Here is an 18,594-nt window from a genome sequence, read left to right as displayed (position 1 = left end):
AAGGGTGGGTGGGTGGGGGTGGGTGGGTGGATGGTGGATGGATGGAAGGGTGGGTGGGTGGGTGGGTGGATGGATGGATGGATGGAAGGAAGGGAGGGTGGGTGGGTGGATGGGTGGATGGATGGAAGGAAGGAAGGGTGGGTGGATGGGTGGGTGGGTGGATGGATGGATGGATGGATGGATGGATTATAAAGTATAATGGTCAACTGACAGAAAATAAACTTTAAAGGGACAGACCCAACGTTTTAAACACTACAGTATATTTTTCACTATTAGAGCCGTTTATGATCACTGAAATCAAACATTACTTATATTTTATTCTTTACATTATCCATTTCCGTAGAACCAAAATGTTTCTGGTCATCCTGGTGTTTGTATTAAAAAAAATTGCATTTTTTTTTTTTTTTTTTAAACGCACTTGCATCTGAGAAGTAGCAGTTTATTGATTTGAGTTTGTCTATTTTTAAGGATATTTCCTGTTTTAACGTCACAGACTCTTTTTTTCACTCTATTGTAACTTTAACCAAATGACAGGTTTGTAAATTAACTAAACTTAGCTTAAAACTAGGGTCTGCTCCTTTAATATAGCATTAAAAGTTATTCTATAGTGTGCTTTATACTTTGTTTTAAAGTAGATTATGTTTATTAAAAATAGGCAGCTATGTTAAGCACTGTATTTTTAAACCGTGTAATTAACCTGTTGTCTAATGTGTAAATTCTATATCTGGCAGCTGATGTAAGTTGACAGTTGCCAGATTATTCTAACAAACCTGAATATGATTGATTCTGTGTCATCCTTCAGCATTATCATATATGTGCATGTATGTGTTTTATTATTTAGTGTAAAAAAAAACAAATTGTATAAGCTTTTATTATTTTATTTTTATTTTTTATTTTTTTTATAAATAATTGATATATTATTAATAAAAAATATCATAGTCATCGTTATGTGTTAATTAGAAGCTTATATTTAATGTGAAATATTCAATCTATTATGCTTTGTATACTAGCTTATATAAAAGTACTGTACAGCCTTTGAAATAATTGTTTTGTGATGATTAAAGGGTCATTGACATTTTAATGTATGCAGCATATAATCTTAAAGTCCAAAGAACTTGTGTATACATTCCTCACAATAAACAAAAAAAAAGAGTCTCAGTTACATAATCTGTTAGTTTCCATCCAAAAGAGATGAGTTATGTGTCGTTATCTGTGTAGCTTCTGTTGACCCCAACACCTTTGTCAGAACTGTTGTCACAAGCATCAGTGGGGCCTCCTATAACAGCCATGATCACCCCTCTTAACCTGTTTAGAATAACCCTAATCAAAAGACTGGGCATCCTAATGAGGGAACAGAGGGTTGACAGGGTGACAAAAGCAGTTGGCCAGGTAGACCAGGTGTGCAGATAGGTATGCAGCCACTGTTTATACTGTAAACACGGTCATTGGTCTCACAGGCTGTGAAACACACACATGTACATGTATATATTATATAAAACCTGATGCAGGCAGAATACTAACTTCAGCTATTAGTAACACGACTGCCTTTATAGTAAGTGATTTATTTTCAACGTTTGTCTTTGCCTCCCTTGTTCTCTGCACAAACACAATTTCTAGTTTTCTTTCAGTTTGCATAACAGTTGCTTGTGGTGAACTGTGTACAGTAGCCATGTGCTTGTTCATTGACAATGGGACAACAGGCAACCGATTGCTGATAATATTTGTAACAGTATCTCTGATTGGCTAGATTCGAGGACCATTACTGTGCTTCAAGTCACACGGGTAATGGATAATGAAGGTCCATTGCACTAGGGGCATGGCTAAGTAGTGTGTGTGTGTATGTGTGTGTCTTTCATGAGCATGTCACCATACTAAGTCGGAACTATTCTGCACACAATAGTCACATGCAACATGGATTATTTGTGACCTGAAGGACATCCTACCATACAAAAATTGATTCTTGGGCACCTTTGGATGTGGCAGGAGCTGTGTTTTTTGACCAGGTGGTTTTGAAAAGCTGGAATATATTTCCTTAAATGTTGGATACTATTACTAACACCACAGGAGAACCCCTGGGCTCTACTAACACCACCAAGCTGCTTTTCTTCTGTGTCACTCCTTTCTGCAGGGCACATTTGGGGGATTCGTGTCTACTTTTGCTGCCATTGGAATTTTCAGGGTTTTTTAATGAGGTATTTCCATGTTTTTCAACAGGTAAGAGTTGGAATGTCGTAATAACAGCATTATGAGGCTGTTTTCACGGAGCCTGCCTTTGCTGTTGGTGGCTCTAGTCAACTCAGTATGGACAGCAGGTAAGAACAATTTTATTTTTGTATTTTTATAACTTTTTCCCAACCTTTCAGTACAACATTTTTCCACTGTGATCTCCAGGGTAAAAAAAAAAATTGGCCAAATGTTTTGTGCAAAAAATATTTTATGAAATCATGTTAATAAAATGATTATGCATGGTCATTTGACAACACATTCATTTCTATACAAGCTTATGTGCATGCAATAACAAAGAAAATCTTGATAATTTGGTCCATGTAGAATGCTCCAAATTAACATAAAAATTATACATTGACAACTAACTGGTCATTTTGAACAGGAAACCTTTGTCCTTTTAATACTAAAAAAAAATGGTTTACTATAATTTGTCCATGGTGAATATTATTAGTTCGACATTTTTGGTTAATGCATGTGACTTAAGTTTTTTTTTTAGTCCAGTAACCCTTAACATAAACATAATTGTAATAACAAAATGCTGTACATGTATGTAAGCATTACTGTCATTGTAATCTTAAAAATAAATTGATCATTTAGAAAGATATTGAACAAAATTACTGTACATAGTGCATTTGGTTTAAAATCAATTATATCCTATTTAAATATAGATAGGGGTCTCTGTTTTGACCATCTATTAGCAGGTCAAGCTTTAAGTACTCGGACAAAAGAAAAAGTATGAAAGCAAGATCACCTGGGAAAATTGAGACCCAAAAGGCTCTGGTGGCCAATTTGTGTGTTTGCTGTCCATGTGTAAATATAGCCAGTATTTAATGTTTGTGTGCACTTGTATGAATGTGAGAATTTCACCAGTACCGGCTCGTTATGAGTTGTCCTGCAGGTGATTGTCTGACATTGAGTCAAAATTACCATTTAACCACTGACCATATATCAAATGTTATATCTCTATAATTAAAAACAAATTTACTAAAAGGAATCATTTTGTTGTTTATTTATAATTAAGTACTGTTCAGCCTAGTCCAGTCCACACCAGTTCAATACTGTATTGAATTATACTGTGCAGTACAGTATGGTACGGTATGGTATGACACAGTACAGTAGAATACAGTACAGTTCAGCCTAGTCCAGTCCACACCAGTTTAATACTGTATTGAATTATACTGTGCGGTACAGTATGGTACGGTATGGTATGACACAGTACAGTAGAATACAGTACAGTTCAGCCTAGTCCAGTCCACACCAGTTCAATACTGTATTGAATTATACTGTGCGGTACAGTATGGTACGGTATGGTATGATACAGTACAGTTCAGCCTAGTCCAGTCCACACCAGTTCAATACTGTATTGAATTATACTGTGCGGTATAGTATGGTACGGTATGGTATGATACAGTACTGTTCAGCCTAGTCCAGTCCACACCAGTTCAATACTGTATTGAATTATACTGTGCGGTACAGTATGGTACGGTATGGTATGATATGATACAGTACAGTTCAGCCTAGTCCAGTCCACACCAGTACAATACTGTATTAAATTATACTGTGCAGTACAGTATGGTACGGTATGGTATGATATGATACAGTACAGTTCAGCCTAGTCCAGTCCACACCAGTACAATACTGTATTGAATTATACTGTGCGGTACAGTATGGTACGGTATGGTATGATACAGTACAGTAGAATACAGTACAGTTCATTTGATATTTTAGGCTGCATTCATATATTTGATGAGACGTAAATTGTAATTACCGTGTCCTAGGATACACATTAAAATAATTTCTGTCCCAATATATATGATTATTGTAATGACTGTGGCACAAAGCCCTTCATACATATGTGAATGGACAGCTGCATTTGGATAGTTGTGTGATATTTACACTGAACTAGGTTGTGTGCTAGCTCATCATCAGTGTATGCACGGACATATAATCAGTCCTATAGCTAGGCCGAATTTGCAACCAGACAGGTTTTCATAAACACAGGTGTTTAAGCATTTAAATATAAAACTACATGTACACAACACACAAGACAAAAACAAGCTTTGTACATGTGGCCAATTTGTTTACAGCTCTTTATTTTGTACATTTGACTTATTTAGAACAGAATTTTATACTAATATTAATAAGATAGTGTCTGCCCCATCCAGCTCTTTAAAGAGAAGTCTTCTGTCCAGGTATGTAATGTAGGCTCTAATTTAATAAAACATTCCCAATTTCTATTAAGTAAAATCATTTACTTTTGTGATCTTTTTGTGGTGCTGTTAAAAACCCCCAACACAATACCAAAACCTCACATTTTGTTGAATATAATTTAAGTTCATGGATCGAAAAGGTAATATCTAAATTTGTAGTATATATTTATTCATGTATTATATTTTCTTTGTGTTGTTAAATTCATTGACTACACTAGTCTATGAGCTATATAAAAATTAGTCCACCACAAACAAAACAGATTTCATACTAGTAACTAAGAAATTATCAATGTCTACTTTTACTCCTGATTTCTAAATAAAATATAAAGATTTATAAATAAAGTTATTGGTTTTTTGCTGAAAAAAAAAAAGAAGTCAAAGTTCTTTGTCATAAGAAAAGAAGAAGAAGAAGAAGAAAAAAAAAGAGTAAACATTTCTATGGCTTCTTTGTCCGCTGACAAAGGCAGAGGGAAAATAACATGCTATTATAATTCTTCTGACCTGTGTAAATCTGTCACAGATAATGTCAGACCATGCCCCAGGATAATAATGCCCAGTAACCCATGGACAAATTCTTCTAACATTTTTTTTCAAAATTGCAAGTTCTTTGTACAATTAAAATTGGTCTTGCGTGAGATTCTTCTCATCAATTCAGCTTTTTGGCGAAAAACTGAGGAAGCAAAATGTAACTCAATGACAGAGTGACTTGTGAAAAGGTCATACATAGGTTCATGCACTCTTAAAGATGTCTGCTAACCACTTACCCACACCCACTGTTTGATTTATGAAATTAAAAGAAAGTAGTGTAGGTACATGAGGTATAATTTACAGCTTTTTATTTTTCCTTTTAAAAAAAAAAGTAATGTTATATGGGGCTAAACACTAAATTTGTATATTTTAATAATTTATTGAAGGTTGGGTATACCAGGCCGATATTTTACCCAAAAGGCTAAATAAAAAAATATTTCTGTTTTAATTTTGGTTAAGAAGAAAAAAGTTAAAGTTTGTTTTGTTTAACACCACCACAAGAGCACATTGATTTAGTAATCATCAGCTATAGGATGTCAAACATTTGGTAATTTTGACATATGATTGTCTTAGAGATGAAACCCTCTACATTGTTTCCTTAGTATCAAAGGATGTACCATCTCATGGACAGGATAGCACATACCACAACATTTGATATACCAGTCGTGGTACACTGATAAGAAGAGAAAAAGATTGTAATTGTTGATTCATATATGCTTCAGATTTACCATATAACACTGTCAACACCACTTTCTAATTACCACTCATTTCTAATGTAACACCGCTTTCATGCTGTCTGGCATCTGTAGTAATTTTACTGTAGCTACAAGATGGATGTTTCAGCCAACACCTCTAAACTGACATCTTTTATTACATTATAAACCCAAACATCTCCATGCCTGAGACTTGCCTTCATCGGTGTATGCCGCATCACACACAGTGGTAAATAGACCACTTGGATCATTGTGTGATGGTTCATAGGATCAATCCTTGTCAGCAGAGTAGGTTTTATTAGTTCCCATTGTAGCCAGTTCTCCTTGACTAATGTTTTAGGGCCATGGTATGTGCTATCCTGTCTAGGGAAGAGTTGGAGAATAACTATAAGGAGCCACAAGGAATTATGAATTATCTGTCCCAAGTGAATAGACGTTGTAAACCTAAGTCATTGGCAAGTTTTTTTTTTTAAACATTCTTTCATAAGTGACAGATGAATATACAAATGAAAATCCTCCTGATTTTTCCATATTTACACAGTGTTCGAGATTAACGGTATCCCGATAACCCGGGGATACCAGAATTTAATTTTGGATACCAGACTTCAAGAACCCAGTATCCCACCAGGATGTCATATAATACTAAATTCTCAGGTGGGATACCAGATTTTGAAATGTTAGTATCCAACTGGGATACTGGCCAAAATGTTTAATCTCGAACACTGTTACAGATTTTAAAGCTACTCGAAACTGTTGCTGTTTGTGTTCTTTGAAGAAATCCTTGTAGGAACCTCTTATTTTTTAAGGTCATCCAAAGACTTCTGATTTTTTTTTTGTCCATTGACATTAGAAAGAAAGAAATGTTTTATTTAACGAAACAACTCAACACATTTTATTTACGGTTATATGGCGTCAGACATATGGTTAAGGACCACACAGATTTTGAGAAGAAACCCGCTGTCGCCACTACATGGCTACTCTTCCGATTAGCAGCAAGGGATCTTTTATTTGCACTTCCCACAGGCAGGATAGCACAAACCATGGCCTTTGTTGAACCAGTTATGGATCACTGGTCGGTGCAAGTGGTTTACACCTACCTATTGAGCCTTGCGGAGCACTCACTCAGGATTTGGAGTCGGTATCTGGATTAAAAATCCCATGCCTCGACTGGGATCCGAACCCAGTAGCTACCAGCCTGTAGACCGATGGCCTACCACCACGCCACCGAGGCCGGTCCATTGACATTAGAGCCGTTATGAAAAAGTGCAAATAAAAGAGCCTTTTTTTGCTAGTCACCATTAATATGGTGACTGGGTTTTCTTACCTGTCTAGGTCAACTGTCACAATTGCCATATGTTAGATACCTCTAGAGCTGTTGACTACAAATGTACTGGGGTGTTGTTAAATAAGCATTCCTTTCCTTTCAGAAAATAACAAGTAGGGCTCAGTGTCTAAATAATATGCAAGCGTTACCTGTGTCTGATTTTGAAAATCTTTTTACCTGTCTCCTCCTCCACCTAAATGTTAATTGCTTTTCTAAGGTGTTAAATGCACAAAACAAATGTTATTTCATGTACTTAAAATGTCACAGAGTAAAAATAAAGAAAAGAAAAAATGTTAACGTGAAAGGTTGCTTTGTGGTTGTGCATAATGATACCTTCGTGCTAAGATAGTAGTTTGTGACAAGCAATTTACAGCTTTAAGGCCAACTAAAAACGACATGTTCATCATTCCAGTCTGTATGGAGCAGTTTTTTTAAATGTTCTTACATACATTTTTGTTTGTTATAGTCTTTTTAATTCAGACAAAAAGGTCCTTTCATGGAATAAAACCCTATAAAAAAACGATTTACCAAGTATTAAAATAATTATTTGGGGGTAATTAATATTTTGTTTTGCAAAAAAATTGAAACCAATAAAAATATTTATGTATTAGAATTGCTTTACTAGCAGAATGTGAGTCTGTCATTGACATTGATGAAACATGTGGGTCAGTGGTATAAAGCCTTGACCTGTTATGTAAACGGTCACTGGGTCAAATAATCAATTCCTTAAGTGGGCCCACTGGGTTATTTCTAATTCCAACCAGTTTTCCAATATTAAAAGCCTGACATTGCCAATTGAAAGAAGTAGCCAATGTAGTGTCCAGTGCTATTTCTCGATCTAGCCAGTGCACCATGACTGGTTTATAGAAGCCTGTGATAATCCTGTCTCTGGGATGGTGCATATAAAAGATACCTTGCTACTAATGGAAAAATGTAACAGGTTTCATATATTACTCTATATATGTAAAAATTACCAAATGCTTTACATCCAGTAGCCAATGATTAATAAATCAATGTGCTCTAGTGGTGTCATTAAACAAAACAAACTAACTTTCATTGCATGCATGTTCTCCATTTTGGTTGGATAGTTGAATCTCATGTCTAGTTGTAAAGAGAAAACATTATCTGGTGCACCCACACTCCGTACTGTTTATACAAGTCTTTGGTACAGACCCTAAATATAATGAAGACAGAATTAGATAGCACAAATTCTCTTCACCAGATTGACTTTGATGCCATATTTGGATTGTCTGTTGTCTCCAGTTAGAGTAAGAATTTGAATCCATTACAGTTTCCTCATCCACTATCATTTTGTTTTGCTGGCAATTTGGGATATTTATAAATCTTAATGATGTCATTAATTTGCTAAGAAAGGGTCGTGAGTTCCAATAACATTGTGTTAAATAATGACTTCAAGCAATTTAAAACCATATTATGCTTTACACTACGTTACTATCTTTTTTTTATTCTGGTCGCCATGGTAATGATCGTGCCTTGATTTGTGAAAGAATCTCTGAATGTAAGTGCTATATTGCATATTAGTTGTAAAGAAATATTAGGATAATTAAGCTGAGGAATATAGTAATAAATATTTTATTAAGTTTTTGTTCATATACATGTAGCTTGTTTTTTGTTTCACCTTTACAAAGCAAAAACATTTAAATACATATATCACTTTTCTGAATGCAGTGAATGCATAACTTTTTGCATTTATCTCAACAATAAAGTTTCATAATTCCATTTCTCACAAACTATTTGTCTTACCGTATTTTCCCATGTATTATGTGCACCCCACTTTGAATGTTTATTCCAAGAAAAAAAACATGAACCACAATATAATGCGCACCATTTTTTAAAACCACAAAATCGACGGTGAATACAAGATGTACTGTTTTCCTCTGTCACCAAAAATTTTGGTAATCAAGTACCTAACTTAAGTTTTGTTTCTTGAATATACAGCTGCTTTTGCTTTTCGTTAATTTTGCCAAAATTAACGAAAAGCGAAAGCAGCAGTGTATTCAAGAAACAAAACTTAAGATAGGTACTTGGATATTCATATTTACAAAATAGACTTAATTGCAACATTTGACAAAAAAAAATTCACTAACCGTCGGACATGGCAAAAGTAGTTATTTACTAGCACAACATTGGATATCACTAGCCATGGGAGTGTGGCTACCATAATCTAGAAGCCCTTTTGAATACAACTATCAGCAACACTGAATATCACTAGCCATGGGAGTGGGGCTACCATAATCTAGAAGCCCTTATGAATGCAACTATCAGCAACATTGGATATCACTAGCCATGGGAGTGGGGCTACCATAATCTAGAAGCCCTTATGAATGCAACTATCAGCAACACTGAATATGTTTATGGTAGGCGAGACATTTAATCCCATGGAATTCTTGTGGGGCTTTTTTAAAGTTAATTGGTAAAATTTTAAATTATTGAATATAATTAATGTGATTAAAATGTGTTGAAACTCCCCAAACAAAAACAGAATCAAATAATGTTTATATAATACATACAAGCTTGTTAAAATTTTATTTAGTATTTCTGAAGGTATTTCAGACATCTAAGTTAGTCAGGTGCTGAATTAAAACAATAAATACCCTTAGTACTTATAAATACAGAGCAGCTGGGCTGCTGCTTAATGTATACTGAAATATCTTTTCTTACCTCTACATACTTACACATTTTGACAGTTACAAAAGATTTAGTAACTTTGAAGAATAATATTTAAATAATTTAATACTATATAATAGTATATACATGATTCAACAGATTTTAGGACTGCATGCTTCACATTTCTTCACTACCATTGTGTATTCCCCATTCTGTGTATTCATATTACACCATGGGATACCCCCCACATGCATAGCTAATCCTTTTGATTTTTTTTTTCAAATAGTCCATGACAGGTCCGGTCTATGAGTTATTACAAACATTTCTTGATAGTAGCATAAGGAATGGGTGCAGTGTTGTCCTAGACAGACCCTAGACAAAGTAGGACCGGTGTAACAAAAGATTGCCAATACACCCTGGCCAAGTCGTGTGGAAAAGTGTTGTCACGTAGAGTGTTTTATGAACTTGTATGTTTGTGTAATTTTGAGAATAGTCTGCAGTGATATATATGTCTGAGATACACTGGTGTGTTGCCAAGGTTAATTTTCAGCCCAGTACATCACCTCTGTGTATAGTATGGAGAAGACTGGTGAATAATGAATTTGACAGGTTGCCACAATCGCCTGTCTCTGGCTAATCATTAATTCATGAGCACTATAAAGCTATTTGCATGCTCATTTTTTTCTGAACATCTTTTCTTCTTTTTTTTAACTTAGAATTGAAAGAATTGGTATGACTTCCAGAATGAAATAACATAAGTAAGGTAGATGGTGTCAATTTTGGAATGTTTTATATATACACAGAAGCATTTTTTTCTTTTTTTTCATCTGACAATTAAGCATATAAGATATTTGATTTTTTAGATAAGCTTGATAAAAATGGCCATATACATAGTAGTGTTGAGTGTAGTGAGACAATTACACTCTTCACCAACAATGTTTCTGCCAGAAAGACGTGTTTGGGTATGGCACTATGAAATGGAATGTTTACAATGTGTATGCTGAATACAACCACAGTCGATAGGGGGTATGGGGGGGGGGGGGGGGGGGCTCATCCAGAAAGAAAATGGGTTAAGTTTAGAGTTAGAGTTAAGAAAATCATAAGAATCATTAATTTTGTCAAAAGATCAACTTAAAATTTAAAAAAAAAAAAAAAAAAAAACATTTAGGTATGGCACCATACCCATTTTACCCTCTTGCGAAAACCCTAAATAAAACTTTATTATTATTCATTTTATAGAGCTCTTGGTATGTTAATGTTTATAGCTTAATATAAACTGCGATCAAATATTAGGTGTAGTTTCATATATTCATTTAAATGTACCTGTAATTATGTTTAGTGTTCAGAGTTTTAAAATCTAGACTAAAAGCATATGAATATATGTTAAAAAAACAAAACTATCAGGAAAGTTGACGTATTGTGATGTACATGTTCAGTATGGGTAATGAAGGATCTAATTGTAGTATGTATAGTTCACACCATACTAGCTGGAGGTGTATTGATTTTTGTAAACAATACTGGCAATTCATTCTTTATGTACAAGGTGCATCAGTCACTCTTGATCCCTTCATTAATGAATGATAGCAAATTAGTGGCTTCGACAGATGTGTGTTGTAAACTGGAGTCGGCACACACATGTACATATACAGTATTTATTAAACAAAACATATATTTTGTATGCTGGAGACTTAAACAATACCTGTAAATGTTGACTTTTCAAGGTACATGAGATAATTTACAAAAATATAATTTAAATTATAGTCAGCTGAAAAAGTCAGTGTTAAATTTTTCATCGTACAGCTAGTACATCAATTTTTCGAGAATATTTTATTTACTGGTCATTTATTATTATTTTAATTTTTGTTTTTTGTTTAAGAACATCTAAACATGTCACAAATTTGTAACAAAGTAATAGATACAACTAAATTTTATATTGGGTTTCAAAATGGTTCTTTTTTGCTAAACTTTTCATTTAACTGTTGAAATGTAATGTTAGGAAATTAATAATCTAATTTGTAAAATACACATACAAGTTTTAAAGGCTTTTGTGTGTACACAATGCAGATTTTTAAAGAAAATTTGTGTAACCTTCATTTCCACTTAAAAACTGTAAAAGGATTTTCCTTTTCAGTTACATTTTCTAAAAAACACAATGATTATCAATAGATTATCCAAGAGCCTTTAAAATCTTTTATGACTTCTGCGATCTTTTAATAAAACTGGCCTGAACAAATGGTGATCAATAATTGGTCAATAAAAAATCCTTCTAAGTGACCTGCTAATAGGACATTAACTACACAGAGCTGGGCTTTATTTCCTGAATGGAATTCAGAGATTAACTTAAGGAAGGTAGCTTTATTTCTTCACCAAAAATCTTCAATTCTCTGTCCAGTTAAAGTAACCTGATTTTAAGTGCACAAGAACGACAACGCTTACATCCATGCATTAGCTTTGTTGACAGTCTTGTTATTGCCATTTGGGTGGGCTAATGCTCCAGGTTTTATCACTAAGTGTGCATGTTGTTTACGTGTATGACCCAGAAATGTGTCTATAAATAAATAGGTTATCTACTCCTGTTGATATTTTTCTCTTCTTTTTTTTTCTCACAGTGTAATTTGATAATCTAATCAGCTGGTTTATAACCACCATTCTTTTTTTATTTCTAATACTCAATTCTGTTTTTATTGTTTCTATATAAATATTTTGTGCACAACTTCGAAAAAGCTCCCAAAAAAATTATATCCCAATTTTTAAAGATGAAAGTACAGTACTCATATTTAAAAAAACAACAACCCCAAAAACCCCACAAACTTAATGTATCTCTGCCAAATTATATTTTCAAACAATTGCCTGAAAGCACATTTAAATTTTCATTTAATTATATTTTTTTGCAAGGTTGTCAGCCAAAGCTGTATTTTGTTTTGTTTCACATACATTAGAAATCACTGACAAATATCGATGAGTTGTTTTGTGATATTGCTAATGGCATTTTGAATACATCAACTCAATTATCATGGGAAATTGTTATTAATGACCAATATTTTGCTGAACTTGATTCATGAGGTAGTGAATTCAAGCGCTGCACATGTGCTGTATGATTTTATTATAATGCTGATTTATTGCTGGAGGTGTGTGGCATCTATTGCCAGTTTAAAGATTTTATTTCTGTAAATTGTAAAGGTATTAAAATTTAGAGAGAAAAATAGCAAGTAATGAAATTGGTTAAACAAAATTTGCAAACTAAATGCAGACAATACAAACCACATGATATTATTCTGGAAACTAATTTTTAAAAAGTGTGATAATTGTAAACCAGCCTGCCAGCTGTATGTATGTTATTTGAATAAATAAATTGCATGGCTAGAGTATTAACATTACAGTTTGATAGCAGGGTACAATATTTCATGCAAATTATCATTCATGTGTCGGTTACACAATTAAATCACATGAACTGCCAATCTGTTATGTGGTAAACCATTAAAATTAAAAGTATTTAATAAATTTTAGGATCATCAGAACTTTGCTATGCTAATTATATTTTGTGTAACGAAACAATCAATTTCCAAGGTGAAAATCATTTGAACCGAGTACCGGTTACTTAGTATTTTGAAGTATTGTCTCCATGGTAGGGTAAGGATTACTTCAAGCATTCGGAAGCAAGTCAACATTGGGCAGAGAGGTAGGGGAGCTGAACCATAGTGAGTGACTGACAGGTTTTTAGGGGTATTCCTTCCAAAAAATTAGGGAACCTAGATGTCCGAACATGCAGTTTTCAACTGCATTCTACAAGTAAAATTCATCATGATGGCTACATGTAGCTCATATACTGGGCTTAATTTCACAAAACATCATAAGCCTAGTCTTGCACGTAAACTACAAACTAAACTACAATTCGTTACTATTAACAGTAGAACTTATTTAATTTTCTTTTGTCCTTAAAATTCACCATCTTCCTCAGTGATGTAATTGTCTGTATGAAATAGATGCTAAACACGTATGACCGGTATGACCGGTACAACTACTAGTCGCAGATGTAAACTGACGATGTTTTGTGAAATGGGCCCTAGATTATGACTAGGTTATAGAGTGTAGAGTTATAGATTTTGTATATTTTGATAGAGGTTCCTAGTTCAGCATTACAGGCTGAGATCATACTGCTGACATTGCCGTTAAATTTAGAATCATGTGTTAATCAGCGGTCATAAGTAGTCTACAACTCTGAATATATCACAATAAGCCTGATTGGTATTAAAGTAATCATTTGTATAGCTGTCAGCAGGTTAGTATGACACCAACACTGTTTTCAGTCGGAGATATTGATTTTGGGCATTCCTACTTAATTGCCTACCCATTCAATGGCATTGTGCACAATTCTTTTGTATGAGAAGAGATATATTAAAGGAGGTATTTTTCACACACAGATTGAAAACTTGGCATTTTTATAACTAGGGGTTAAACTTGGCATCTATCTTAAAGATAGGTTATAAAACTTACACTAAAAACACTGAATGCTATTGTTTGTTTGGGGTTTGTTTGTTTTTTGGGGGGTATTATTAAAATAATTTATTTTTTTACCCCCACCCAGAAAAGAAAGAAAAAGAAATATTTTGTGGTTTTTGGGGGAGTTTCTTTTTTTTTACAAAAACCAAATTAAAAAAATAAAGAAAATCAATTTTTTTTTAGAAATATTTAACATAAAGCACTCCACAATCAGAACACATTCAACTGTTTTAAGTACACCGATGCCTGCAGATCGTGCCTGCTGCAGCAATGTTGATTTTGATGAGCAGTTGATATTGCACAGTGTTCGTGAAACACTGCAGAGATCTTTGCTGGTGCTACAGCAGCTAGCCTCCTACACCCAGCCATCTTGCATCTAGGTTATTGATGTTAGTGTTTTATTGATCATTATCAGATAATTAAAAGAGATGGGCTTTTCTGTGTCCACCCTTTGCTCCAACCCCTAACTGAGATGACCCGCTGTTTAAACTGATAACAGTTTTGGTCACAAGTTCATTGATACTAAAGTTTCATTCATATGCAAAGCGTGGCAGCGCAGAGTTCATTGTCACAATAATAATATTGCTGATGTCAGGATCCCGTGCACAAAAGGGTGACATCTCCATAGAACCTGTTTAGTTTGGTCAAGCAGTCTGTTATCTGTACAGACGGCAACTTAATATTTATTAGTGTTATAACTACAGGAACAAATACGCTTGGCTTGATCTGTTTTGTAGAATGTCGTCAAGGCCGTGATACAAAGTCCCAGTGACAGTGTTCTGATTTTCCGCGTCCCATGCACTCAGTTATTTGAATTCTGCGTATTGATTTTGTTCAGCACCTCATTTGATGGTGCTGCAAATCGATCATGGTCCACTTTAGTTTTTTCGGCTCCTTTTCTCTTTAGACAAGTGGATTTATTGGTTTAGCGTTATATCACATCTCATATTTCATACACTTTTCATATTTGGTCACAATTAGTTCTGAGTTACATTTTACCCTAAGTGTAGATTCTTTTCAAGCCTGCATTGTTTCATTGTGGAAAATTTTAATGGCACGATGTTAAATCTGCATTAGAACTTAGAATTTCATGACTATTGTTGTAGACATTATTGAAAACACAAAGAAACCATTCATAATTCAGTTAATTCAAATTATTAGCAAATGTCTGTTGTGCGTTACTAATTACCTTGCTGGGAATTAAATAGTCATTAAAAACAGAAAATGTTATTAGATTGCAAGAAATTTTTTTTAATAAAAAGTGAGCAAGTGATATTTAAGAATAAAAAAGGAATTTAAAAATTAGCAAGTGACATTTAAGAATCAACAAATTACACATTTTAAAATTAATTTTGTAATATTCTTAATAATAGCACAATACTTGCCATGCAGCCTAATACCAGTACCTTTTACTTGACCATTTTGAAATTATTCTTCAGTCGAACAAACTATTAATTACATGTTGTATTGTATTGGTCTTCTAATACTTCCAGTAAACTTGACATTTGTTGGTACCGGTAATTGTACAGCTGACTCGCTGTCATTATATGGATCTGTCTTAGTAAATGGAAAAGTACCAATAATTACTCCATCAAGTGTTAAAACTAACTAGTGTGTGTGTAGCAGTAAAACCAGTGTTTAATTAAAGACCAGAAAACTTGGCTTTCACTTGATAGGCCTATGTAAATTCTAAACCTCAAATTAGCATTAATATGTTGATTTATACAGTGATCAGTTCTAATTAAATTGAGTTGGGAATCAGATAGAGACTGACAGTATAATGGCCACATTATATAGTGGTCGACAGACTTTCTGCCAGAAAATAATTTGACGGTACATAATAAAATCAAAACAGACCATAAGTGCCCAAACTAAGTGGTTATGAGTTTGAAATGTTTTGAAATTGGACACAGCATTTCATGTGCTTTGACAGATTTTTAATTGACAGTTCTCTTACTGTCATCTGTCTAAAAATTATAAAAATGTATCCATTCGTTTCTAAGATTTGAGGGTACGTAATTTTACCCTCCGTACCCTCTGGGTGGGTGGGATGTAGCCCAGTGGTACAGCGTTCGCTTGATACGCAGTCGGTCTGGGATCAATCCCCGTCAGTGGGCCCATTGGGCTATTTCTCGGTTCAGTCAGTGCACCACAACTGGTACATCAAAGGCCGTGGTATGTGCTATCCTGTCTATGGGATGATGCATATAAAAGATCCCTTGCTGCTAATCGAAAAGAGTAGCCCATGAAGTGACGACAGCAGGTTTCCTCTCTCAATATCTGTGTGGTTTTTAACCATATGTCCGACACCATATAACTGTAAATAAAATGTGTTGAGTGTGTCGCTAAATAAAACATTTTCTTTCCTTTCCCTCCGTACCCTCTGGCAGAAATTCCGGTCAGTATTACCCTTGGTGTTGGGAAGTAAAATACAGCTTGGTTATATAGGACTGCTTGACTGAGGTGCAGTTGGTTGTAGGATTGATTCACTTTGGTTTCATCTGGTTCTACATGACAAGTATAACAAAAGCCATGGTTTGTGCTGTCCTGTCTATGGAAAAGTGCATATAATAGATCCCTTTTTCTAAATCAGTATTAAGAGCCAAATAAAAAGATAATTCTTTTTTAAAATTATAAGGAAAGACCATATATACTATACACCTAATATCTTTCCGATTTAAAAATTGATTGGGTGTTGTTAAGCAAACATTTATTTCTTTCCCTTCTGGTGTGGCCAGTGGCAGTAGATGCATGACATCATTGCATGGAAATAGTTAACATAATGGCCCACTGCGTAATGTTGTGTGAGCATTACAAAGCCAAGTTGTTTGGAAGTCATTAGGCAGAACATGGTTACCTAATGTTCATTATCTGTCCATTGGACAAATTGGATGGGTTTCTATCTGTAATGATTTCTCCGCGGTATTTCGCGTGATCCACACTCATTGTCTCACATGATGTTTCACTTGGAGAGATAGTTATTTATATGACATTGTTGACTTACTATCAACATCACTGGCACAGTATCGACATCCATATTGCATGATCAATGTTGTTAACCTTAAAAAAAAAAAAAGTAGTACACATGTAACTATATTCTGTCTTCCAAGCAACAAGATTAATGGACATGCCTGACACACATACACACACATGCAAATGCGCTCACACACACACAAACACTCACACAGGCATGCGTGCATGCACACACACACACACACACACACCCACATACCAATTTTACTCAGGAATCTTCTCGTTTTTTTAATTAAAAAAAAGAAAAGAAAAAAATGACTGTCCAACATGTAACATATTAAATGGCTATATTGTGATCATCCAAATACCCTTACAATGCCCATTAAAATCATGCAAGCATCATTGTATCATTTAAATACCTTTGTTTTATTTGTTTTTTGTTTTATTTGTTTTGTTGGGTTTTTTCGGGGGGTATCATTAAAAAAAAATTCATTTTGTTTTGGAATTGGATTAATAACTTGTGTGGGTCTGCTCCTGAGGCAGTAAGTGCATGTATTAATTCTGAGGGGAGTTTCCATTGTCTGAATCGTGTTTACAAGAGCTGACAGAAGTAGCAAACTCTGACCATCTGTCACCTGACTGGCTGACTGGGTTAATTCACTACCATGATTAACCGAACCGCTTGCCTGACGACAAGTCAACTAAGTACATAACTGTGTTATTTCATCAGTTCTCTAACAAATGCATAGGAGTTGTGAAATAGTTGTGACATGGTGCATTTCAAATATGCAAAGCATGTCAGCTGGTATTCTTAACACATGTAGATACAATATAGACTGATTTTTAAAGTGAGCTGCCATTAGACATGTCACACAACCATGCACATTTTAAAGTAGGGTTGTGTCAGAATGACATACCCAACCAACCCCTGCAATTGCCCACAGCATTTGACAATGCTATGGATTGCTTCATTTTCCATAGCACATTTTTTTCTGTGGACTATATTTGGCTATTTCCATCGCATGTGTTTTTGTCACTGACATTTTCTTATTTGCTGAGGTTGCTTACTGTCCAAATGAGAAAGGATAGAGATGCTAGGTTGAAGATGCCTCAGCATATTGTTTAATAGGTGCTACCTATATTTGGTATCGGATAAATGTCCACTAAAAATTGCCACAATAATAGTTTTATTTGTCCAGTGCTTGCCCAACTTTTAGTTTTACGTAACCCATTTTTCATATTCAATTCAGGACGTCATACTCATGGTTGAAACGTTACACAAAATGAAATGGGTTACTTGTAAACCTATAAATGCAGATTTAAATTCTGACATGCATGCATGCATGGTAATTTTGATTCTTGGACATGTGTGTTAAGAGGAATAAATCTGCTGCTGCTTCTGATGCTGCAATGTTGTCTACTTTTCCCAGTTATTTACCAGGGATCTTTTATAATATGCAATTTCTTGCAAACAGAACAGGACATCTAGTAC

At 34.5% G+C, this 18,594-nt stretch overlaps 1 protein-coding gene across 8 annotated transcripts in view; it reads left to right on the top strand.

Annotated features, from left to right (window-relative positions):
* The window catches only part of LOC121376524 (tyrosine-protein phosphatase Lar-like), a 324,342-nt gene that overhangs the window by 173,433 nt on the left and 132,315 nt on the right, over positions 1 to 18,594 (top strand). For all 8 annotated transcript variants that reach the window (XM_041504424.1, XM_041504426.1, XM_041504419.1 and 5 more), the window contains one exon: positions 2,215 to 2,312. In XM_041504424.1, coding sequence (XP_041360358.1) covers positions 2,246 to 2,312 — 67 coding nt within the window. In that variant the 5' untranslated portion in view covers positions 2,215 to 2,245. The remainder of the gene's footprint in view (positions 1 to 2,214; positions 2,313 to 18,594) is intronic.

The sequence above is a fragment of the Gigantopelta aegis genome, chromosome 6 (genome assembly GCF_016097555.1).
Source record: "Gigantopelta aegis isolate Gae_Host chromosome 6, Gae_host_genome, whole genome shotgun sequence".
Lineage (NCBI taxonomy): Eukaryota > Metazoa > Mollusca > Gastropoda > Neomphalida > Peltospiridae > Gigantopelta > Gigantopelta aegis.
This window is presented reverse-complemented; position numbering and strand designations above follow the sequence as displayed.